This window comes from Heloderma suspectum, chromosome 5 (genome assembly GCF_057233095.1).
Source record: "Heloderma suspectum isolate Gila_16-S chromosome 5, 16-S_ref, whole genome shotgun sequence".
NCBI lineage: Eukaryota > Metazoa > Chordata > Lepidosauria > Squamata > Helodermatidae > Heloderma > Heloderma suspectum.
Genome location: NC_139462.1, coordinates 231,851,508 through 231,876,697, shown reverse-complemented (window position 1 = coordinate 231,876,697; position 25,190 = coordinate 231,851,508). Strand labels below are relative to the sequence as shown.

The 25,190-nt window shown below is 49.0% G+C and overlaps 1 protein-coding gene across 1 annotated transcript in view; it reads left to right on the top strand.

Moving 5' to 3' along the window:
* SCAP (SREBF chaperone) overlaps positions 1 to 25,190 on the top strand; it is a 79,369-nt gene that overhangs the window by 38,205 nt on the left and 15,974 nt on the right. Inside the window, 12 exon segments of the mRNA XM_084859594.1 lie at positions 952 to 1,181; positions 3,873 to 4,002; positions 4,906 to 5,063; positions 7,785 to 8,005; positions 10,320 to 10,425; positions 11,252 to 11,424; positions 12,384 to 12,510; positions 18,429 to 18,541; positions 19,568 to 19,662; positions 21,982 to 22,080; positions 22,667 to 22,885; positions 24,653 to 25,068. Of these exon segments, the coding sequence (XP_084715720.1) occupies positions 1,060 to 1,181; positions 3,873 to 4,002; positions 4,906 to 5,063; positions 7,785 to 8,005; positions 10,320 to 10,425; positions 11,252 to 11,424; positions 12,384 to 12,510; positions 18,429 to 18,541; positions 19,568 to 19,662; positions 21,982 to 22,080; positions 22,667 to 22,885; positions 24,653 to 25,068 (1,979 nt within the window). The 5' untranslated portion in view covers positions 952 to 1,059.

The window sequence follows — 25,190 nt, the reverse complement described above, 5'->3', positions numbered from 1 at the left end:
CAGCCTCCCCCTCACTTAACTCAGTAATGATGGTCAATTAGAAATCCACGGCACCCCAGAACAGTAGATTGGATGATGGTTGCTGTGGTTATGTGGTTGCTGGTAATGGCGATCACAGGGCCCCCAGAGATGCGTCCCCCGCGGCATTCCGCTGCTCCCTGCTCTGCCGGCCGGAAGTGAGGTCAAAGATCCCCTAATGGCCTAACCGGAAGTCCCAGAACTAGACGCTCTGTGCCGGAGTTCTGTTGTTTTGGCCTACAGACCTCCGGCACAGAGTGTCTACACTACACTACAGCAAATGTTTCATCCTTGGCTACTGCACCTGGCCGTGCAGTAGCTGAGGATGAAACGTCCTTCTCGGCATGCGGCCCCATACTTCTCTGCATGCGACCGCATGCGGCCGCGTGTCATCGAAAATGGCTACGCGTGTCAGTGCTGACACGCGTGTCATAGGTTCGCCATCACGGCACTAAAATGTGGTACAAGCATGTTCAATTCACTTTTGTGTTTCTGAGAATGAGGAGGTTATGCCAGCCTTCCCCAGGCTGGTGCCCTCCAGATATTTTGGACTTCAATTCCCAGCAGCCCCAGCTAGCTTGGCCAGTGGTTGGGAATGCTGGGAGTTGTAGTCCAAAATGTCTGGATGGTGCTGGCTTGGGAAAGGCTGGGTTATGTCGAGACAACCAGGGTGGGTTATGTCAAGACACACCCAATTTCCTTGTGTTCCATATTCAAGCATCGGAGTTCCTTCTGGGAGAATTCTTTGGCTGCAGTCCTATGCACGCTTGCCTGGGTATGTCTCACTGAACACACCGCACAAACATGTATAGGATTGCACTGTAAATGTGCGAAGCAGCAATTCCCTAGGAAAGCCAGCCCTGGCGGTGTTTGCTTATTTCTCTCATACACTCATCAGCCACTGCTTTCTCCCCCCACCCCCCTTTATTCCAGAGTTCTATCTTGCCTATAGTGCCTTTTCTGAAGTGCCGCTCATGAGAGACTCCACCAAAGCCCCGCTGATGCATTCCGGGATGGCAGCTAGCTGATGGGCAGCTGAGGATGACATTGACTGACAGACTGCGTGAGAAGATATCACGGGCATTCTACAACCACGGGCTGCTGTGCGCTTCCTACCCCATCCCCATCATCCTCTTTACTGGCCTCTGTGTTCTGGCCTGCTGGTAAGGACCCCCATCTAGAATATCCCTTGTGTGGCTTGTCTTGTTGGTCACATTGGTGTGTGTGTGAAAAATGGGTATAGAATCTTAGTCCCAGGGGCAAAATCCAGCCCTCCACAGGTTCCAGATGGTTACACCCCCTTTCCCCCAGCCACTGATCATTTGGTGGTTTCCTGGCTTTTGTGCAATCTCCCCCCCCCCCCCCCGCTCCTCAGGTCGAAATGCCTCTCCTAAGGCTTAGTTACTGGCAGGAAGAGGTTTATGCTAAAATATGCTGATAGTTTTGGTATTTTGGCCCTGCCTACCACTGGGCCCTGAGAGCGTCTCCGGAATGGCATTCTGCCCTCTGGCTGAAAGAGGTTCTGCACCCCTGGTTAAAAATACTGGCCTGTTTCAGCCTGAAGGGTCAGGGCAAGTTGCTATAAGCCAAGAGATTCTCTCGCTTGTGAGTTGACTGAGGATGGAAGGGAACTTGCAAGGCAGCTTGGCCACAGTGTCTCTCTCCTTTCTTCAAGGATGCCCTTAGTGAAACTGGATATTCGCTCTTTCATCAGTCTATTGCTGTCGCCTTCTTGCTTGCAAAGGTCTCTGGTTCATTTCCTCCTCCTGTGTAACAAGATCCTCCTTTGTGGCTTGCTTAGACGCAGCCATTTCCATCAGAGGTCAGTCTATTAAGCGCTGTAAGGCTTTACCAGCAGCTCGAGACATGACATGCAGAATCGCTTGGGGAGATAGCTGCTCTTCTTCTTATGGTTGTTTAAATTACTCATTATTCAGAAACATTCAGAGGGCGGGATATCATGTGAAAGCGAAGGGCAGCTTATCGAAGGACAAGTCAGTCTATAGGATTTCCCGACAAATTAGGCTGAGAGAGAGTTGTACAGAGTCTTGTCCTAGATAAGCAAGACCCACCTGTTCTTCATACCATGGATAATTACATCCTGTAAAGCCTCAAACACATAGGTCATTTGATAAGCAAGCAGTCACCAGATGTGGGGCTAGCAAGGGAAACATCACAGGGTGAGCTTGCGTCAAATACAGGTCTGGATGGTAGGGAAGCAGAGGTGACTGAGGGTTTTTTCCAGAGGGCTCCTAGTGCTAACCATCACAGGCCTTGTGCAGCTCTTCCGTCTTTTCTTCCTTAATGGATTTTCCATGAAAAGAAAAAAGCTGGAAGAAGCAACAGAAAAGCTCTGGAGTGTTTCGAGCAGAAGGCGGCGTTGTTTGGACCCCCATGAAATTCTGTCAATGAGGCAGGCCGATGGTGGGATAAAAGCCTTGTCTGAAAGCCCCCCGAGAAGGGGGTTGCCCACAGCTATGCTTATAGCCTCAAATATCACACAACCCTTCCTTTGGCTCCTCAAAGGTGCTCTCACTGGTGAGTTCATAATACTTTTGTGATTCCACTGACCACAGAGCACAGCATACATCTGCCAAAGCTGGCTCATTGTCTAGTAATTTGTTGATGTTGGACTCTCTATCTGCCACCATTGTTCTGAATTTGAATAAAGGGCTGTGCCTTCTCCTGGCCCCACTCTGTGTCCTGATGACACTTGTCATAAGGGTGCAAATCTCCATGGGTGAACCATGTGGCGTTAGCTAATGGTGTGGGAGAAAAGAGGCCTGAGAGGAGGGTAGCCAAAGGTTAAATGTATTTTAACTTTTCTGAGCCTTTGCTGGTGGGCAATGTTTAGAATTGTAGCTAGTCCTGCATTAAAATATATCCAGGGCACTTCCAACGTTATGTACTAATACTTGTGAATTTGTAACTTTGGCTTGGATTAGCAAGCCATTTGAAAGGAGCTGAACTGCAATGGTAGGCTAGAAAGTGTAGCATAAAAATAATGCAGTCTTAGTAAATAGACTTTCATACTGTGTAGTCCTAATTGGATTAGGCTGATACGCTCTAAAGTTGTGGAGGATGTATTCCTGTTGCCTTTATTTTCAAAGGGTAAGGAATATTTTCTTCTGTTTAAATGTTTTCCTATCCTGTTTGCATTTCTCTAGGCCTGGAGTGTATTTTCAGTGCTGGGCAGCATGTGTTATATCAACAACCTCTGCTACCATGAAATGTTTGCTATGAATGTTGTGAGGGGGTGTTGGTTGCTAATAAACAGAATTGTGAGTTTGTGTTAGGACTTGGCAGCCAAGGAAAACAGCATTTTTCCCTTTTGCATGGAAAAACCACTGCAGGAAAAGGATCATGGGGGGGAATTGAGAGATGCAGCCAGCATTAATGTTCTTTTAATAGCAAAGCTCCTTTCTCAAGCTGATTTGCCTGTTAAAATTGCCCTTGTAATTACTGCTGCTGTTGAAGTCTGAAGAAATTGTTTCAGTGGAAGAGATGTGGGGATGAGAGGGATTTGGGGATGGGAGTGGGAGCAGGGGAAGAGTGTCATAGAAATCCATATTCTCTGGGTTAATTAAACAGGCTTCAGTCACACAAAACTGTTTGCTTTACTCCAGCCTTCCCCAACCTGATACCCTCTTGATGTGTTGGACTACAACGTCCAGCATCTCCCAGCCAGACCTTAAGGTCTGTTAAAGTGTCCCCAAGAGGATTGCCGCCTCTTTTCTTGTATCTCTCAGGGATGCTTTCATTGTGAGGAAGACCTGAGAAAGCCTTTGTCCACTTCTATGATTTAAGAATTTGGGCTTGCCATAAAAAAAGCTGTTATGTTTTCTGCCTTGCAGCTATCCGTTGCTAAAGCTCCCATTGCCTGGCACTGGTCCCGTGGAATACACCACTCCTGCAAAGGACTACTTGCAGCCTCCAGCCTCCCCAGCCCACCAGCAAGGAGAGCCCAGCGAGAGGCCTGACTGGGTACTGCTTTGGTCTGCCACATGTGTGATGAGCAAGGGGCTCCTCAGAAGCCATTTGGAGCTTGCTTTGCTCTTTTCCATTGCAGCCATTTCATCTGTTTGTCTGCATTACTTGCCCTTAACCTAAAGCACAGCACAGTTTCCTCCTCCTTCTCTTCCTGTTGTTGGGGCTTTATCCTGCAGTGCTCATGATGTGTGGACCAGGTTCCCCTGCTCTGTCCATTTAGCCATTTCTCTCTCCTCCTTCAAGCCCCTCCTCACCACCCACCTCCAATAAGCCTTTCCTGGACCTTTTTTCGGAGCTGTCTGCTACCCCTCAGCCCTCCCCTGCTCCCTCCTCATTACCTTTTTTGTGCTGAGTTGTGGGCAATTGCAGGCTCTGGGCTGCATGCGGCCCACAAGGGGGTCTCCTGCCTCCACGGTGCGGCCCCCACAGGATTCCCAGCAATTCTGTTGTGAAACAAGGTGCGCGGGGAGCACATGCCTCGTTTCCGAGTGAATCGAACTCCCCTAGTCTGCCAAATGGCTGTGGTGCCAATTCTGCTGGGAAATAAGGCATGCGGCTGCTTTTGGTTGTTACGGTGGCTGCACCCCGGAGGCTTCTGGGAAATCCAGTGTGGCCCCCCAACCCTCCACAGTTGCCCACCCGTTTTCACTGGAGATACTGTGCGTGTGCCTGTGGGGGGGAGTTAACCTGGGATCTTCTGTGGGCAAATCATGCATTTTGCCACTGAGCTACAGTCCCTTCTGTCTAGCAAGAGCTGTGGCCTGGAGAGGCTAGGATAAAGTTCTTTAAGTCATTAGCACATTATTGTATGGAAAGGGGCTGGAGCCCTGTGCCTTTGGACTGTCCACTGCGACTTCCATCTCCTGAGATGAATGTGTGTGTCTTTCTCCTTCCCAGTACACTGGTGCTCCTGTTGCCTACATCCAGCAGGTCCTGGTGAAAGCCACCGTCTCACCATGGCCCAAGACGTTCCTGGCTGTTGATGTTTTTCGGTCGCCACTCTCCCGTGTTTTCCAGCTAGTGGAGGAAATCAGAAACCACGCCCCGCGAGACGGGTAGGTGGCCCTCAGTGATAGATAAACGCAGGCCCGCTCACCATTTGCTTTTTGTTTATCTCATTTTGTTAAGGCAGGTTATTGGGTGGACTAAAAGGGTAAGAAATCTTGACATCTGGTCCTCCTACCACGTTGGCAGAACAGCACCTCATGTACAGGCAGTTGCACATATGTAGGACTGCACCTGTTCCTCTAGTGAGGAGTTTCGTCACGCTAGTAGAGAATCTAAAACCAGGTGCAGGATTCAGCATCGCGAGACTTGCTGGTTTCCTGGTTTTTATTTATTTTAATTATTTATTATGTTTTTCCATTGCCCCTCCACTGAATGAGTTCTCAAGGTAATTTTCAATAAAAATAATACAATACACCAATTTTTTTAAATAAACCCTTGTAGTGAGTTGGTTCATAAGCAATAGTTGCTGTTAGTACACCTGTGTAATTTAGCTTAACCAGCAGTTTTATGGTTAAGTAAGCAGACCTTTTACACCAGGCCTTAACTGGTTCCAAGCAAGAACAGCTCCATATGTCAACAATTGTACATTGCTAACCCTTGCCCAGTTATCTCATGAAGTAAATGAGATAAGGGTGTTTTGCCTTGATTCTCATACAGGAGCTGGAATGTTGGGGCCTCTCTTTCTTAAGAGAGGCAATTAGTTTCCCAAGCTGGATGCCTTGAGCACCTTCAGGGGGGAGCCCCCCTGCTTCTTCTGAGAGGGGGAAGGGGTGTTGCCTGTCAGCTGTTGAGCTTAGAGAGAGAGAAATCTATAAAATCAAGCAGGCTAGTTTCAATCTCTGGTCTTGCTTCGGGGGGCAATATGCACTGCCAGCCTGGAGAAATTTGTGTGGCCCTAAGAACGGCTGCTGTCTTATCGTGGAGGCCCCTCTAGACATACAGCTATGACAGCTTGATTAGCTGGAAAGAAGTCTGAGCTTTCTTTGCATATTTACTCTGCATCCATTTTCTATTAATAAACTGTCATCTTTTTGCACAAGTGGCTTCATTTCATATTGGTAATCAAAATAATCTACTTTGGCTGGGATCCACCAGAATCAGGCCTCCAGATCAATACAAGCCTTAAACAAAACTGATTAAAATATATACATTACGATAAAACAAGGAGAAACTTCTAAAATCAAAGAGTGGCATTTCAGGGGATGCCTTGACTTTTGTCTTTGTGGAGAGCTTCCATTGGTCAGGGGCTGAGGCTTTCACCCCCTGCCCAGCTCCCTTTCCTGAAGCTGTGAATCCCTGATATCCGCTAATCCCCAGTCATGCTGTTCCTTCCCTCGGTTCAAAACATCGCTGTGAGAACCTGAACTATAGTTACAAATTATACTTAATCGGCATGATCTACTACAGTGACCTTCCCCAACCGGGTGGCCTTCACGTGTGTTGGACGACAACTTCCACCGTCTCGCAATCAACTCATCCGGAGGGCACCACGGTGGGGAATGCTGCACTTTGGAACCCAGATTTCCTTGGGGTAGTGTAGGATTTGACATTGTATGCCTGGTAAAAATGACTGGCCATATGCCCCCAAATGTTCTCATCAAAGGTTATTATACTATGGTGGGACTTTACGTTGATGTATCTTCTGTAAGAAGAGTGCACTGTAGTTCAACTTTCTGATGGCAGGAAAGTGGCTTGGCTTGGTCCTATGGTCTTTGAGTACGTTGTCCTGGATGAGCTGGCCCACCAGGGAGCCAGCGTTACTTCTATGAAGCAATCAGTACTAACAGCCTTTACTCAAAAGCCCTGATAGTGGCACTGTGTATGCCGTCTGTGCCTGTCCTTGTGACTTGTACCCAGAGATGCTTGGATGCACATGCCTCATTTTCTGTATGGGCAGTCCACGGGTCTTGTATCCTTGGCTGATGCAATATCTTAGATGAGGAGCGACATCACACTGATGTGAAGTAATTTTATGTATTTAATACATAATGGAGCAGGGCTTCCTCTTGTCAGGATTTCTAGTCCAGTAAGCTGCACTGCAGACTTGCACTGCAGGCCACCTGTGGTTGGAGCTGCTCACAGACTCCGAGTCTGCGGTGAGCTGTGCTGTTCCAGGCCAGCATTTCTGTGCGTTGCCTTTTGACAATGTATTTAACCCTTCAGTCCTCTGGGCACCCATTTTGCTTGTTTGCAGAGCAGAGATAGGGAGAAAGGGGAACAAGGAAGAATGGAAGAGGTGGTATACCTGAAATGGAAGGGCTGGGAACTTGAGGACAACAGGGATCATGATGCGAGAGGCAGTGGTGGTATGTTAACAGCAAAAGGAAAGAAGAATGACTTTGGCGGAGGTGTGTTGAAGTGCAGGAGTGAGGGAGAGGGCAGGAGGGAGAGAGACCTAAAAAATGACTGGGGCAGATATCATGGTATGTGTGTATTTATAAGTCACCTTTAAGGACCCTCATATAAAAGAAAGATACCCTTTAGCAGTACATGTAGACTAGGAGTAGGCCATCTGGTACCCTCCAGTCGTTTTCAACTACGACTCCCATAAGCCCCAGCCAGCCTAGCCAATGCATATAAGCATTCCACAGCCCAGGGGGAAAATCCAGGCAATTTGCCACTTCAGGGAACAGATGAAAGCGAGTTTCACAACTGTAGCCAACTGCTGAATCACTGTGAGGGATTGAAAGTGAAACTGTGGTGTTCCTTTCTGGTTTGCCCATCTGTACACACTGTGATACGCTGCTGCTGTTGGGTTTTCTTCTCAGCTCCAGCATCAAAAGCTTGGAAGAGATCTGCCTTCAAGTAACAGATCTCCTGCCCAACTTAAAGAAACTTCGAGGCCTGCTTCCTGAACATGGCTGCCTGCTGCTGTCCCCTGGGAACTTTTGGCAGAATGACCAGGAGCGCTTTAGTGCTGATCCTGATATCATTAAAACCATCCACCAGCATGAGCCAAAGACGTTACAGACATCAGCTACCCCTAAAGGTAGGAGGCCTTGAATGGCAGGCGGTGAGCAGTCGGATTAGCTTTGGATGTCTGATGCCTTGACCCTGTGGCTCCCCTGGCTTCCATGTGAAAAGACCAGATTGACAAGGCCCCCATGTGCCTTCCAGATCAATCTCTGCCTTAAGCAAATGCACTGGTACTTGTTGTCCCTGGTCAGAGGCAGGAGAGCAGCCTGAGTAACAGAGAATGGCCCTTCCACGGTGTCAGGAGCCAGGAAGAGGATCTTGACACCGACACAAGGCTGGCTCAAACCAAAGGCCTATCCAGCCTCCTGTTGCTCACAGAGAGGACCGGAGGACGAGAACCCTCTCTTGCTGCTGTTCTCCAGCAACTGGTATTCAGAGGCTTTATGGCCTCTGGTCCTAGAGCAGGGATGTAGAGCCTCAGGCGGGCTCAGTCTAGCCCTCCTGAGGTCCCAGTCTGGCCGTCTGAGGTTCCCCAGATGGCCACCCCCCTTTTCTCTAGCCAGCAATTGCTTGGTGGCTTCCTGGCTGTTGTGCAGCTTTTTCACCATTCTGAAAGGATGAGATGCCTCTCCTGAGGCCTAGTTACTGGCAGGAAGAGAGTTACGCTAAACTAAGTGGGTATTCTTGGTACCTTCTCCCCCGCCCCTTTGCCCCTGCTCCGTTTTGCCTTCATTCCCGTCCACCACTGGAATGTGGCCCCCGATGCTCTTTCCAGGGCACTCACAATGTTATAAACCTCCATCAGGTCCCCCTTTGCCATCCCGCTTCGCTAGACTGAGGGGTTCTAATGCTCTGAGCCCTTAAGGAGCATGCCCTGCCACTAGTTTCTTCAGCTGCCCTTCTCTGTACCTTTCCCTGCTCTGGGACACCCTTGTTTGGCGATGCAGTGACCAGAACTGAGCGTGGTTTTTTCCCAAGTCTTGTGTGCAGCATGCATTGTTCTTTTTTTAATGCTAAGATGCACAGAGATACATATCATATTTCCTTGATCATCTCCCAGGACAGTATTTCTTCTTGCAACTGTAGCCTGTCACAATATTGCCTCTGGACTGGGGCAGCAAGGTGTTTGGGGGTTCGGGGGATGAGGAAGGTTTGTCACTGAATGCATGTTTTGGAGAAAGTGGATAGTTTCTCCCTTATAACACTGGGACTCCAGGCTGCCCCATTATACGGACAATAGATTCTAGATAGACAACAGGAAGCCCTTCACAGAGTGCACAACAAATCTATGGGATTTACTGCCACTAGATGTGGTGAGGGCCACAAGCTTAGGCGGCTTGAAAAAGGAATTAGACACATCCATGGGCGAAGAAAGGGGAAGCGGTTCCAGGCATTGAGAGCCCCGTGGCAAAAGGCACAAAAGCGAGAGTAGGGGAGACAGACAGGCTACCTTGGACCTTAGAAATAGGAGCTTTGGGGTAGGCTCTATAGCAGGGTGAGGATCCCTAGGCCCATGGGACAAATCCAGTCCTCTTGGGGTCCCAGTCTGGCCCTCTGGGGTTTCCCAGAACGCCACACCCCCTTCACATGGCCCCATTCCTTTTCACCTGACTGCCAATTGTTTGGTGGTTTCCCAACTTTTGCACAGCCCCCCTGCCCCCCCGCCCCCCCCCATTTCTGATTGGATCTTAAAATCTGTGTCGGTTTCACCTCTCGGTGGTCAGAGGTCTGCCATTTTGAAGTCTGTTTTTAACTTGAAATACCAGCAAAACCTGTATGCAAAAGGTTGAAATACCTCTTGTAAGACCTACCTACTGGCAGTAAGAGCTTTAAGCTACCATATGATGGGATTCTTGGCCACACTCCTTTTGCCCTTGGCCCTCCCCACCACTGGAATGTGGCCCCAGACAGCTTTTTTGAAATGGCATTTGGCCCTTGGGCTGAAGGAGGGTTGACTCCCCTGACGTACAGCTAGATACAGGAGTTGCGAGATATGGCCTGGCTGTGGTTTGCATGTCATATTCTTGTATGTAAGAGAGGTTTGCCTAGAGCCCTAATCTTGCTACCATTTAAAAAAAAATTGTTCCAGCCAGTTTCATTCTCTCATTCACTTTCTGAAGGCGTAAATGAATCAGCACCTGAAGTGAGCCAAGGGCTCCTACCCCACATTAAATGCTTATGTGACCAGCCCCTCTGTTTTCTGCATAGGTTTTGCCAGCTTGAAGTTGGTATTTTTTCTATGACGTAAAAACACATCGTAAAAAAAAAAAACAAGTGGGAGGTTGTATTTTTGTGTGTGTTATTCTTAGGAAAGCTTAGGGAACCATGTTTCCTTCCCCATCATGTCACTTTCAAACCTCATATTATGTTCCTTCTATTTCCCTCAGATCTGCTGTTCGGAGTCCCAGGGAAGTACAGCGGGGTGAACCTGTACAACCGGAAGCGAGTGGTAACCTACACCATCACCTTAGGTCTCCAGCGCTATGATTCCAGGTAGGCCTGGCCGGGTCTTGGAAATCACTGCGGCTTTACTGGAGTTTCTTATTCCTCGCTGTTTCTGTAATCTAGCTCCCCTCCCTTTTCCCTCTTCTGCTGTATTTTGGAACTCACAAGGTTGCCTCAGGGATGTTTTCCTGATGTCGGTTTCACCTCTCTGTGGTCAGAGGTCTGCCGTTTTGAAGTCCATTTTTACACTTGAAGTACCAGCAAAACTTATATGCAAAATCTGATTTATTTTATGCCTGTATTTTGGGGGCACATTTCAAAATTCAAAAACCACTGAATTCGAACAGCAAGCCTCACGCAGCTATTGCACAAGTTACAAAAATAGCAGCTACATTTCTCTAGGTAATACGTGCCCTGTAATGTGTGGAAGCATGCCAGGTCTGTTTTTCTTTTTAGGAAGGTGTACACTGTGTGTATGTGCTATGCAAAGGTATGATTGGGCCCTTGGTTCCTACACCATGTACAGACAAAATTGCTTTTTCACATTCCAGGGAATTCTGCAGTTTGGTATGGTGTACCCATTAATTTTGTAATGTGTAGTGGCCCTTAGCAGCTGGATAGGTGAGGAAGCACCAAATCAATCTCTCTCTCTCATTCTCTCTCTTCCCCCCCCCCACACCCCTCGTTTCTCTCCTCGCTTGTTGGAAGCTTGCAGTTCTCTTTTGTTCTTCCTGAGGAATGTTCAGCCCCAGAGGAGAAGTGTAGACAGCCTTGGAAACTTCATTAGGTTGCTCTGCTACACTCACAAAGATCCTTCTCTTGGGGGAAGAGGGAGTGGTGCTTGGGCCTGGCATCTCTTGTGTTTTCCTGGCAGATTCCTCTCCAGCCTCCGTTCCCGCCTCAGGCTGCTGCACCCCAGCCCCAACTGCACTCTGCGGGAAGAGCTCATCACCCACGTCCACTTCAAGGAGGAGATCGGTGTCGCTGAGCTGATCCCCCTTGTCACCACCTACATCATCCTCTTTGCTTACATCTATTTCTCCACACGTAAGTTTGAGGGAGCGGCAGATGGGGCATGGGATGAGGAGGGACCAAGGTACTATGTCTGTCGCTGTGCTTTGGAGCAGCAAGAAGGATTGTAGAGCCTTTAGCGTTGCGTTTCTGAGCAGACAGGCTTGTTTGAAATAGGGTAAGAACCCTGTCTCAGTGCATGCTGGAGGAGATGATGCTTATTTAACAGCCAGTTCTGGGTTCCCTTCCTGGAACCCTGAAAAAACAAAGTTCTGGTTAGGAGAGGAGGTGCATGCCTTGCTGTATCCCATCCTTCTGGGTGACACATCCCACCTTCTAGGAGTACCCTCATTTTAGAGTTGTGGGTCTTTCACCCTAGATCAGGGGTGCAGAATCTCTTTCTGCGCAAGAGCCAAATTCCATTTCAGAGAAGCTCTTGAGGGATACATTCCAGTAATGGGGTGGGGGCAAAGGCAGAAGGGGTGAGGCCAAAAACACCGGCGTGTTTTATCTTGAAGCTTTTTCGGCCAGTGCCTAAGCCTTGGGAGAGGCATTTCAACCTTTTAGCAGGAGGAAAAACTGCACAAAAGCTGGGAAACTACCAAGGGAAGGGGTGTGGCCTTCTGGGGAACCCCAGGGGGCCAGATTGGGAACCTTGGAGAGCCAGATTTGGCCCCTGGACCTGAGGCTCTGCACCTCTGCCGAAGATCAACCTTCATCAACCTGGTGCCCTCCAGATTTGTTGGACCGCAACTCCCATAATTCCCAGCCAGCATGGGGGTTGCAGTCCACATCTGGAGGGCATCTGGTTGGGGAAGGCTGCCCTAGATACACATGTCTTTGTAGGCAATGCAGACAGACATGTTGCTCATCAAGCTGTGGATAGCCTCTGGTGACCCTTTCTCTGTAGCAGGGGCAGGAGCCTTCCCCCATAGCTTTGGAGTTGTGTCTTCTCTCCATTCAGTGATTGTGAGGGCTTTGCTTTCTCTCCTCAGGGAAGATTGACATGGTGAAATCAAAGTGGGGCCTGGCTCTGGCTGCAGTCATGACAGTGCTCAGCTCTCTGCTCATGTCCGTCGGCCTGTGCACACTCTTCGGCCTAACACCTACGCTCAATGGCGGGTAAGTGTCCAAACTCAGCTTGGCAGTGGCCGAAGGGGCATTAAGACAGTCCCAAAAAAGCTGCTTTCTCTTTCCTGTTCTGGACATAGGAGTCGATCCCCAAGGCTGCGGTATTAATGGTCTCCTTTCCAAGCAGTCATAGGAACACAGAAAGCTGCCTTATACTGAATCTATCCTGCATTAATAGAAGTATAGCTTCCAGATAATGTCACCCACTAGTTCCCCTCTACTCAGCACTGGTTAGGTCTCATCTGGAGTACCGTGTCAAGTTCTGGGCGCAATACTTTAAGAAGGATGCAGACAAACCGGAGAGGGTTCAGAGGAGGGCAGCAAAGATGATCAGGGGACTGGAAACAAAGCCCTATGAGGAGACACTGAAAGAGCTGGGCATGTTTAGCCTTGAGAAGAGAAGGCTGAGGGGAGATATGATAGCGCTCTTCAAGTCCTTGAAAGGTTGTCACAGAGAGGAAGGCCAGGATCGCTTCTTGATCATCCCAGAGTGCAGGACATGGAATAATAGGCTCAAGTGACAGGAAGCCAGATTCCGGCTGAACATCAGGAAAAATTTCCTGACTGTTAGAGCAATACGACAATGGAACCAATTCCCTAGGGAGGTGGTGGTCTCTCCCACACTGGAGGCATTCAAGACGAGGCTGGACAGCCACTTGTCAGGGATGCTTTGACTTAGATTCCTGCACTGAGCAGGGGGTTGGACTCGATGGTCTTAACAGGCCCCTTCTAACCCTGCTATTCTATGATTCTAGCCCAACACTTAATCTAGCCCAGTACTTGACACTGACTGGCAGCGGTGGCTCTCCAGGGTTCCAGGCAGGAATTTTTCCAGCCCTACTTGGAGACGGCGGGGATTGAACCTGGGACCTTCTGCATGCAAAACAGGGGCTCTGCTGCTGAGCTATGGTCCTTCCCCAAGCAATTATCTCTCATGCCCACCTGAGTGAACTGTCCTATCCTGCTGAGATGAGGTTGAATGCTCCATTTCAAGATTTAGGTGGACACCTAAAATTGTAAATTGTGAATGCATCAAACCTGTCTGGAAACACATGCGTTGAACACGTACGTTGATCAGACCTGAGATACGTGATGGCTCCTGACATGGGAACTTGTCTGGAGGTGGGGACGCTAGTAGAATGTCTGCACTCCATGTCAATTAAATGATCTTTAGATTAAAATGCAGTTCAGAGATTGAGGGAAGCATCTTTCCCAACAGTGGTTTCCCAGAAAATGTCCCAGTTTTTCAACCAGTAGTTTCACCACCTCTAGCTAGGACAACTGTTTCCTGGAAGCCACAAGACAGAGTTGTTGAACCTCAGGCCCACAGGCCAAATCCAGCCCTCTGAGGTTCCCCAGATGACCATGCCTCCTTCTCTTGGCCACCCCCCTTTCTCCCAACTGCCAATCTTTTGGTGGTTTCCTGGCTTCTCCGTGTTTTTTCCCCATTCTAAAAGGTTGCAGTGCCCCTCCTAAGGCTTAGTTTCTCGCAGTAAGAACTGTAAACTGAAATAACCTGGTGTCTTTTTAATTTTTGGTACTTTGCCCCATCCCCTTTTGCTTTCAGTCCTGCCCACCAGTGGAGTGCTGCCCACAAGAGCTTCTCCAAAATTGAATTTGGCCCTTGGGTTGAAAGTGGTTCAAGTTCCCTTCCATGGGATAATCTCTTGTTGTTGTTGTTCAGTCGTTCAGTCGTGTCCGACTCTTCGTGACCCCATGGACCATAGCATGCCAGGCCTTCCTGTCCTGCGCACTCTCCCGGAGCGTGCTCAAGTTCATATTCATTGCATCGGTGATGCTATCTAGCCATCTCATCCTCTGCCGTCCCCTTCTCCTTTTGCCCTCAGTCTTTCCCAACATCAGGGTCTTTTCCAGAGAGTTTTCTCTTCGCATTAGGTGGCCAAAATATTTGAGCTTCAGCTTCAGTATCTGTCCTTCCAGTGAACACTCAGGGTTGATTTCCTTTAGTATGGACTGGTTTGACCTCCTTGCAGTCCAAGGGACTCGTAAGAGTCTTCTCCAGCACCACAGTTCGAAAACATCAATTCTTCGGCGCTCAGCCTTCCATATAGTCCAGCTCTCACAGCCATACATTACTACTGGGAAAACCATAGCTTTGATTAGACGGACCTTTGTCAGCAAGGTGATGTCTCTGCTTCTTACTATGCTGTCTAGGTTTGCCATAGCTTTCCTCCCAAGGAGCAAGCGTCTTTTAATTTCATGGCTACAGTCACCGTCTGCGGTGATCTTGGAGCCCAAGAAAGTAACATCTGTCACTGCTTCCATTTCTTCCCCTTCTATATGCCAGGAAGTGATGGGGCCAGATGCCATGATCTTCGTTTTTGTAATGTTGAGTTTCAAACCAGCTTTTGCACTCTCCTCTTTCACCCTCAACAAGAGGCTCTTGAGATCCTCTTTGCTTTCTGCCATTAGGGTGGTATCGTCTGCATATCGGAGGTTGTTGATAATTCTCCCAGCAATCTTAATTCCGACCTGTGATTCATCCAACCCAGCATTTCTCATGATGTACTCTGCATATAAGTTAAATAAGCAGGGTGACAATATGCAGCCTTGTCGTACTCCTTTCCCAATTTGGAACCACTCGGTTGTTCCGTGTCTGGTTCTTACTGTTGCTTCTTGACCCTCGTATAGGTTTCTCAGGAGACAGGTAAGGTGGTCTGGTACTCCCATCACTTTAAGAATTTGCCACATTTTGTTGTGATCCACACAATCAAAGGCTTTAGTGTAGTCAATGAAGCAGAAATAGACTTTTTTTGGAATTCTCTTGCTTTCTCCATGATGCAGCGAATGTTGGCGATTTGATCTCTAGTTCCTCTGCCTCTTTGAAACCCAGCTTGTACTTCCGGTAGTTCTCGGTTCGCATACTGCTGAAGCCTAGCTTGTAGGATTTTGAGCATCACCTTGCTGGCATGTGAAATGAGCGCAATTGTGCGGTAGTTTGAACACTCCTTGGCGTTGCCCTTCTTTGGAATTGGAATGTAAACTGACCTTTTCCAGTCTTGCGGCCATTGTTGAGTGTTCCAAATTTGTTGGCATATTGAATGCAGCACTTCAACAGCATCATCTTTTAGGATTTTAAATAGCTCAGCTGGAATACTGTCATCTCTGCTAGCTTTGTTGTTAGTCATGCTTCCTAAGGCCCACTTGACTTCACTCTCGAGGATGTCCGGCTCAAGTTCAGTGACTGCACTATCATGGCTATCAAGGACATTACTATCATGGCTATCAAGGACATTAAGATCTTTCCTGTATAGTTCTTCTGTGTATTCTTTCCACCTCTTCTTAATCTCATCTGCTTCTGTGAGGTCCCTGCCTTCTTTGTCCTTTATCATGCCCGTCTTTGCACAAAACGTTCCCTTGAGATCTCCAATTTTCTTGAAGAGATCTCTAGTCTTTCCCATTCTGTTGTTTTCCTCAATTTCCTTGCCTTGTTCATTTAAGAAGGCCTTCTTGTCTCTCCTTGCTATTCTCTGGAACTCTGCATTCAGTTGGATATATCTTCCCCTTTCTCCCTTGCTTTTTGCTTCCCTTCTTTCCTCAGCTACTTGTAAAGCCTCATCAGACAGCCACTTGGCTTTCTTGCATTTCTTTTTCTTTGGGATGGATTGAGTTGCTGCCTCCTGAACAATGTTAAGGACCTCCGTCCATAGTTCCTCAGGCACTCTGTCTATCAGGTCTAATCCCTGAAATCTATTCCTCACCTCCACTGTATATTCATGAGGGATATGATTTAGGTCATACCTGAATGGTTTAGTGGTTTTCCCTACGTTCTTCAACTTAAGCCGAAATTTTGCAAGAAGCAGCTCATGATCTGAGCCACAGTCAACTCCAGGTCTTGTTTTTACTGACCGTATGGAGCTTCTCCATCTTTGGCTGCAAAGGACATAATCAATCTGATTTCGATATTGACCATCTGGTGATGTCCATGTGTAGAGTCGTCTCTTGTGCTGTTGGAAAAGAGTGTTTGCTATGATCAGCGTGTTCTCTTGGCAAAACTCTATTAGCTTTTGTCCTGCTTCATTTTGTACACCAAGGCCATGCCTGCCTGTTATCCCAGTGATTTCTTGACTTCCTACTTTAGCATTCCAGTCCCCCATGATGAAGAGGACATCTTTTTTTGGTGTTAGTTGTAGAAGGTGTTGTAGGTCTTCATAGAACCGATCAACCTCAGCTTCTTCGGCATCAGTGGTTGGGGCATAGACTTGAATTACTGTGATGTTGAATGGTTTGCCTTGGATTCGTACTGAGATCATTCTATCGTTTTTGAGATTGTACCCCAGTACTGCTTTTCCCACCCTTTTGTTGACTATGAGTGCTATTCCATTTCTTCTAAGGGATTCTTGCCCACAGTAGTAGATATGATGGTCACCTGAATTAAATTCGCCCATGCCTGTCCATTTGAGTTCGCTGATTCCCAAGATGTCGATGTTCAATCTTGCCATCTCATGTTTGACCACCTCCAGCTTACCTTGATTCATTGATCTGACATTCCAGGTTCCTAAACAATATTGTTCTTTACAGCATCGGATTTTCTTTTCACCACCAGACACATCCACAGCTGAGTGTCCTTTCGGGTTTGGCCCAGCTGCTTCACTCTTTCTGGCGCTACTTGGAAATCCCCTCTGCTCTTCCCCAGTAGTATATTGGACACCTTCCGACCTGAGGGGCTCATCTTCCGGCGTCATCTCTTTTAGCCTTGTGATACGTTCCATGGGGTTTTCTTGGCAAGAATACTGGCGTGGGTTGCCATTTCCTTCTCCAGTGGACCACATTTTGTCAGAACTCTCTGCCATGACCTGTCCGTCTTGGGTGGCCCTGCACGGCATAGCTTATGGCTTCACTGAGTTACGCAAGCCCCTTCGCCACAACAAGGCAGTGATCCATGAAGAGGATCTCTTGTAGCCGACCTTAAAGCAAACTGAGATTATAATACACTTTGTGTATGTTGATAGAGACTTCCAGCATCATGTAAGCAATTTTGACAGGCTTGAGCTAGTTTTTAAGTTAGAGAGACGACAGCCAGGTCTGGAGGTCACAGGCCTTTAAATATAAATATATGGATAGGGGTATAAATCCAAATCTACACTCCTCCAGCAATGACACTTGCAAACTGTTTAGTTTGGACTCCATCCCAATAAACAGTGCATCCACTAGTTTCTTGAGAATCCTGTGTTTCATTGTTTTAAAAAGGAGCAATTTTCTAGCCCTCATGATTGGGGAGAGGAGGTGGAATCACATTGCTGGAAGGAAGCTGAACACAGTTTGGGATTTGCTGTGCATCACATGTAGCTAAGGGCTCAAGGGAAGAGGAGGGCCGGCCAAGAATTGGGTGCCAAGGTGTCTTTCTTGAAGGGCCTTGAGATGTGCTCCATCCTTCCTTATGTTTTTCTTGCCTGCCCTTCGTCAGGCATCATCATCTTATGCAAACGGTCAGAACAGTTATGCAAACGTGGAAGAGCATCAGCCCATCTCTCCTCATGATCTTCCCGTTGTAGCAGCATGACACGGTTGTCTCTGGGGCAAGCAAGGTCTGGGCTTCCCTCAAGTGGTTGGTTGTTGACTGGTCGGATTGGGGCCCTTTTTGACCTGTGCCATGTTGATCGAGAGCCCAGCTGCCTCTTTTGCTTTTCTGTTTGCTTGGGTGTTTTTATTTGTAGTAAAACATATTGTCTGCTTTCCTAAAAATATTTATTTTCCAATAAAACCCTGGCCTTGGCCTGGACTCTCCCCATTCTGTTGGATTTATGGAAACCATCTTCTGAGAGCATGAGTGGCTTTGGTCACTTTGGCCAGGCACTGGCATTTCCTGTGTCTTTGCTTTCCCAAGCATCCCTGTCACCAGAGTGTCTCAGGCTCGGCTCAGCTCTTCCTTTTCATTTTGCTTCTAGGGAGATTTTCCCTTACCTTGTGGTCGTGATTGGCCTAGAGAATGTGCTCGTTCTCACCAAATCTGTTGTTTCCACACCTGTCGACTTGGAAGTGAAACTGAGGATTGCACAAGGTGAGTGGGAAAGAGGCGGCTCCCACATGGTGTGGAACAAGGACAGCACATTCTGCCAGTCCACTGGTCTGCCTGGCCCAGCTCCTTGGCAGCAGCTTAGGAACACAGGAAGCCGCCCAGTATTGTCCTCACTGACTGGCAAGTTACTTGTCGTTTGTGTCTAGCCACACCTCCCATGGCAGCCATTTTGTGGTGGTGCCAAGACAGTTTATCAAATTGCCAAATGTGCCCTCAGCCCAAAAAGGTTACTTACCCCTGTGTTAGCAGGGTGGGGTTAAAGGAAGGGAGTAGTTTGACATGGGTCCAAAGCATACCCCAGGTGGCCTGGGGGAGCTATTTGATGGAAGGAAAAGAATAAGCACACTGAGTCTCCTGCTTTGCACTGATTTGGTGTTCAGGGAGGAACTTTGGCAATTCTGCCTTCCAGCCCAGTCAAGATACACAGTGCCGGGGGTCAGCGAGACCCCCTTTGGAGCAAGCATCTTGGGGTAAGAGCTTGAGAAATGGTTCTGCAGTCTGAGTCCTTTGTCTTGGTTGTATGAACCTTGGTTTAAATGGATGCTAAGATTGTCTGTACTGCTCTGTGCAGTACACCAAGTATGGAACCATTCCTCCTCCTCTTGCATTTTTAGGAGTACACTTGATCCATTGCACCAAAATGAGTCAAAGATGCTCCCCCAGCAGCAAAAACAGTTGCAGTGAGGAAAAGCCAGCTTTTCCGCTTCCTTGTGCGTGCCAAATAGTCTGGTATTGGACCACACAGGCATGAGATCAAAGTCTGAAGGCATCTATTTCTACAAGAGAGCATTTTGAACCTTTTTGGACTTAGCTAACCTTTTGAGTTTCCTTTTGTACATTTTGTTTAATTCTGTCAATAAACAAAAAATGCTGTCGCCATCTTTAAGAAGCACGCTGCGCACTCACTGCAGGTCATGTAGGCACAGTAGGGAAGTACCCAGCAGCACCTTCCCTTGCCCCGACCCCTGGCCTTGACCTCACCTCTTTGCATGTCCCTTTTCCCCCCAGGCTTGAGCAATGAAAGCTCGTCCATTATGAAGAACATGGTTGCAGAGCTGATTATTATTCTGTTTGGCTACTTCACCTTCGTCCCAGCCATCCAGGTACCTGGTACAGTCAGTGGATTTTGGGGAAGCAGAAGTGCAGCATGGCTTCAGAACCTTGGGGAATAGATTGAAATGGCACTTCCTTACCCACAACCCGCACAGCATCCTGTAACCTTTGGTGGGCTTGGGACGTCCTCATTCGCCTGTGTTGCCACCCCACGCAGTCCCCAGCATTCCCTTCCTCTGCCTGTCCCCTCCTGCAGTCCATAAATGCCAAAGAGCACAGCAGGATCAGTTTGCCAGTGCATCAGGTATTGCCGTGTTTTTGTTGGGTTTGTACTGGCTAGCAACTTGTATTTCTGTAGTCCTGAGGTGTCTTCTGGGGCAGGGGTCCTTTTTGGAAAACATCTGGAGGCTATACCCAATACAGAGAAAATCTTGAGAGAAACCCCCCGTGAGGGTTGGGACTCGCATATCTTGGGGAATGCTCCCTGTCGCCAGCTACCATTGTGAGGTCTGCAGTCTGCTGAAAGCCACCTCCTGATGGAGCACTGTCTGAATCGGGGTTGCTTCCAAGTGGATCTTCCCACAGAGGTCCACTGTAGCCTGAGCATTTTCCCAGCAGGCACTGGAGAGAATGGTGGTTCCTGTGGTGTTAGTTTCTTCCTCTTCCTCTTGGCTCAAGTGTTGATATTTTAAATATTGCTAAGGTGCTTTGAGCTTACATGATGGAATGGAGAACTGGTTTTGAACTAATATTCAGAGCAGTCAAAATCTTTATGCTGCCAAATTCTGATGGCTGAATTCAAAGTCTCTTACTATCCCAGATTTCTGCGTGTCCTGCCTTTCCAGCAGCAGCACCTGCTGTCTCCAGTCTGAGATGGCCTTGCCTGTGTGTCCCTTATCGGTGTCCCTGAGCCTGAAGGACACCGGAGAGATAAAGAACGGCAGAGTCCAAGGAATCCTAGTGACACGGAGCTAAGCTGCCTCAGCCTGCCCATGACCTTTGCGCCTAATTGGTCCTGGGCGTCCCCATCCTGCCTCTTGCTGCTCGGCATGCTGAGGCTCTTCCCCAGGTCAGCAGTTTTGCTTCGACAGCCAATGGGAAGGGCCTTCTGGCTCCCAGTACCCGCCCCTGCTGCCACTGAACGTTGCAGCTCAATCTGATCTAAGGAAATGTGGGCCATTTGTGGCGGTTGCAGAGCAGCCGCGCCCCTGGGGGCTCCCTTTGCCCAGAAGACTTGATGTTCAGAGCAGCCCTTTGATCCAGCGTTGGCCTGGGGGGCAGCTGTATCCTGGTCCCCATTCAGTCTTGCTTGGTCTTTGGCACTGCGCTACCTCTTGTTCCCCCTGTGCACAATAGCGGTCAGAATGTCCCGTCACACAGATGTGACAATTAGGCAGATCAAACTCGGAAAGTGGTCTGAGCACCAAAACTTACGTCTGAACGCAATGATGAAATACGATGGATTATGTGGGGAGATGAGCCCAAACCTGTTTCTGGACATTCTACTTCAATAAGAGCAGAAAGGGGTCTTCCCTTCCCATGGGCGTTGGGACTTACTAGCCTTTCATAATGTACAGTGGCACTTACAGGTGTTGATCCACCAATTCTGGCCTCAGCAGAGCCCTGGTTTGTTTTTTAAATGTTGTCATAATGTGCTACCGAGCTGAGAAATGAGTTGTTCAGGACCCCCCCCCCCCAAAAAAAAAGTAAGTCTGCTTAGCCAGCTGAGTGGCTGCTTGTCTTCAGGTCCAGGAAAAGGTGTATGTGTGAAGGGTATGGATGAGTTTTGCAAAGAGTTCTCTGAAGAACCCATCAGTTGTGAGGTCTTTTCCTGTGAGCTTTCCCCCTGGCTTTTCTGGGTAGCCTTTGTTTCTGTGCCTCCCTTTCTCCAAAGTAGCTGGGTATACCCAGTGGGTCTTGCAATGTTCCTGGGCCTTTGTCCCAGTCCATGTTCCCCTGATGGCTGGTGATCAAAGGACAGCTGATAGCCAGAGTCTCTGTGTCTCCTCACACCTCTCAGTTTTTCTGGAATATACCACAAGTTGCCTCTTAGATTTGCCTCTTAGATTTGACCTGCTCATCCTTGGGGTTTCCAGTCACAGCCCCCATCTCCCTGCCAAGGTAGAGCAGGCCCTCAGGTAGCTGACCTGCTGTGCTAGTAGGTAGGCAGGGATGGCTGCCTCTCCCTTAAAATCCCCCTTTCCCCTTGAACCAGGTACTGTGGAGGTGAAAACTGCTGGCCCACTTGGGTGAAAAGTTCTAGTAGCAGCTCACAGCAGCGCCGAGCTTCTTCTATAATGAAGGACAAGTGGAATGTCTGTGTGCTGCGTTCCACTTTACGACACCCCCCCCCCCTTTGTCCCATGCAGGAATTTTGCTTTTTTGCCGTGGTAGGCTTGGTGTCTGACTTCTTCCTCCAGATGCTCTTCTTCACCACCGTCCTGTCCATTGACATTCGCCGGATGGAGGTAATGTTGTTTGTTTGTTTAAAATATTTCTAGGCTGTCCTTAAGGGCAAAGGCAACTTACACAATAAAATCCCACACAACAATGAAACAGCACAAATTCATAAAAACCACTAAACACATCAGGCAGGGCTGTGTGGCTGCGAGATGTAAGAGAGCTGTGGCTATAAAACCTTTGTGTGCAAGCCTGGGTAGTAGTTGCTAGGATACGTATGTGTCCTTGCTGCCATGTGGTTGTGTTGGGTGTTTGTGTCATGGACCATTTGTCATCCGGTCCTTTGAGCCAGAAGAGCAGGGATTGCAAGTCAGGCATTTCTGAATCTCAGGGTATGAATCTGTTGGGTGGGGGTGATCCAGACTGGTGCATGTCACAGGAGGCAGCTGCCTGAGGACAAACTCAGTGCTAAACGCTCAGATTCTGTGTTGCATGGTGGGTGTATATAGGCATGATGTACAGAAGGAGAGTTAGCCACGCTTCTCATTTTATTTCTTATATTTCTATACTGCCCCATAGCCGAAGCTCTCTGGGTGCTTCGCACAGGGACTTACCGCCTTAGCTGTGGCCCATCTGCTTCCCTTCTCTTGGCAGCTTGCTGATCTGAACAAGCGGCTCCCAGCTGAAGCCTGCGTGCCCCCCGCCCAGCCGGTGAGCCGCTCCCAGCGGTATGAGCGTCAGCCAGCCCTGCGGCCCACCACCCTGCACACTGTCACCCTTCAGCCCTCGTCCTTCAGGAACCTGCGCCTACCCAAGCGCCTGAGGGTGATCTACTTCTTTGCCAGGACCCGGCTGGCACAGAGAATCATCATGGTACGCCCTATGCCGAGGGGAGCCATCTGTGCCCGAGTGGCTTCTGGGGTGGCTTCAGGCTTCGCAAGCCCTTCTACAAGAGGAGGGAGGCTTCCGTCAGAGCAGGGGTGGGCAACCCTTTTCAGTCCAAGGGCTAAATTCCAATCTGGGAAAGGTTTCGGGGGCTGCTTTCCATCTGTGGAGAGGACCAAAGGCAGAGCGGACAGGGCCAAAATGTGTATTTTGACCATTTTAAGCCTACTCAGAAGTAAGCAGGACAGGCCTCTGCATGTCTTCTCAGATCACTCTGAGAATCACTCAGCAGCACTTTGAGGTAGCATTCCAAACACGAAACCTCAGCATGTCCACTCAGGAGAAAGCATGAGCAGCATGTCTCCTCAAACATAAGCAGGGCTGAATCATTCAGCAGCACTTTCAAATAGCATCCCAAACACCGAGCCTCGCCATGTCTACTCAGACATGATCACGAACAGCGTGTCTACCTGCAAGTAATCAGGGCAAGCCTCAGAAGTAAGCAGGACTGAATCACTCTGCAGCTTCCGAAGGGAAAAGCTCTTTATCAGCAGCTGATCAGAAAGAACAGTTTTTCTCGCTAAGCCCTGAGAAAGGGACCCCAAAACCTGTGAAAACTCCAGGGAAAATGGGGATGGAGGATTGCTGAAAGGTGCAGGGGGGGGCACATCCACTGGCAAAGGCTTTGCGGCACAGGCTAGAGAGCCCCTGGATCAGAGTGTCATGGGGTGCGAGCGCCTTTATCAACTGGTAGTGCAGAAGGCACAGAAAGGGGGTGGGGTGGGGAGATGAAGCACACTGAAGCTACCTGAGGCAAGGCTGCCTAGCACTGCTGGGATCCGCCACCATCACCTGTCTGGTGAGTGTCCTTGGGGCCTTGAACAATTGCAGGATCCAGTGGACAGAGAGTTGAAACCTGTTCTCAAGTTTCTTCCCTGCCATAGATTCACCATATGTCTCAGGCTCCCTTCCTCTGGTGACCTCTGTGATTTATGTTACTTATTTATTATTATGTTTATATACCACCCGATAACAAAAGGTTCTCAGGGTGGCTCACACAATAAAACGGGTTAAAACCCACAACAAGACAGCCAAAGGATTTAAAAGGTATCAGAAAGTAAAATCACAACAGTTGAAATCTGAAATGCTTGGGAAAAAGGGAGTGTCTTTGCCTGGCATCAGAAAGGTAATGTGGGTGCCGGGCGTGCCTCCTTGGGGAGGGCATTCCACAGCTGAGAAGGCTCTCTCTCTTGTCACCACCTGCCTAACCTCCTTTGGCAGGTTTTTGAGCAGGTGCATACGGGAGGGGATGCTCCCTAGGGAAAGGCTAAACTGACAAAGGTTGTAAATTCCTTTACTGCAGGCAGGTGTTGCCCTCTGGATGTTGTTTGGCTGCAACTACCATCATGCCTCATCTTTGGCTTTATGCTGGCTAGGGCTGATGGGAGTTGCAGTCCAACAACCTCTGGATGGCCACACCTTCCCCATCCCTGGTCTGCATGGAAACCAGCCTGTGGGGAGGACTCCCCCTCTTTGGCTTCCCTTGCACTGCTTCTGGCTTTCCCATCAGCAGAAGGATGCAGGAAGCTGTGACCACCAAGGGCGTGGGTTGAGGGTTCTCTCCAGAACAGGGCTGGGGATTTCTGATGTCCGAGAAGGCTTCTTTTCTGGGCTTGGAAGATTTGTGTGTCAGGGTGAGGCGAGGCGTTCTGCATGGTGTTGTGCCATTCATCTTTCGCTTTGCCTTCTCTGCAGGCTGGGACATTGGTCTGGATTGTCATCTTGGTTTACACAGACCCTGCAGGCCTCCGTCCCTACTTGGTGTCTCAAGTCACAGATCAAAGCCCGCTGGGTGAGGCGGGGCTGCCGGCTATGCCCGTTCCCGGGGAGGTCCTTCCCACCGGTGACACTAAGCTGTCACTCTCCGTCTTTCCTTCGGACCCCGAGGAGCAGCTGTCAGAGAACTACAGCTTGGACTCCTTGAGCAGGCAAGAGGCGAGTCACCGTGCCGAGGCTGTGGCTCCTGAGAGCAGGGGGAGCAATGGGCAGCTGGAGCTGGGCCCCAAGGCGGAAGTGACTTGGGGCGCAGAGGACGAAGAGATCTGGAGGAAGCTCTCCTTCCGGCACTGGCCATCTCTTTTCAGCTACTACAACATCACACTGGCCAAACGGTTAGTCCTGTGGAGGCAGCACTGGTGGGTCCGCCGGGGCAAAGAAGGCGCTTGTCTTGAGGCTCTCCTTTGTGCACTGCTTTGCATAAGTGGAGGCAGGGATTGTCAGTGACCCAAGTCTC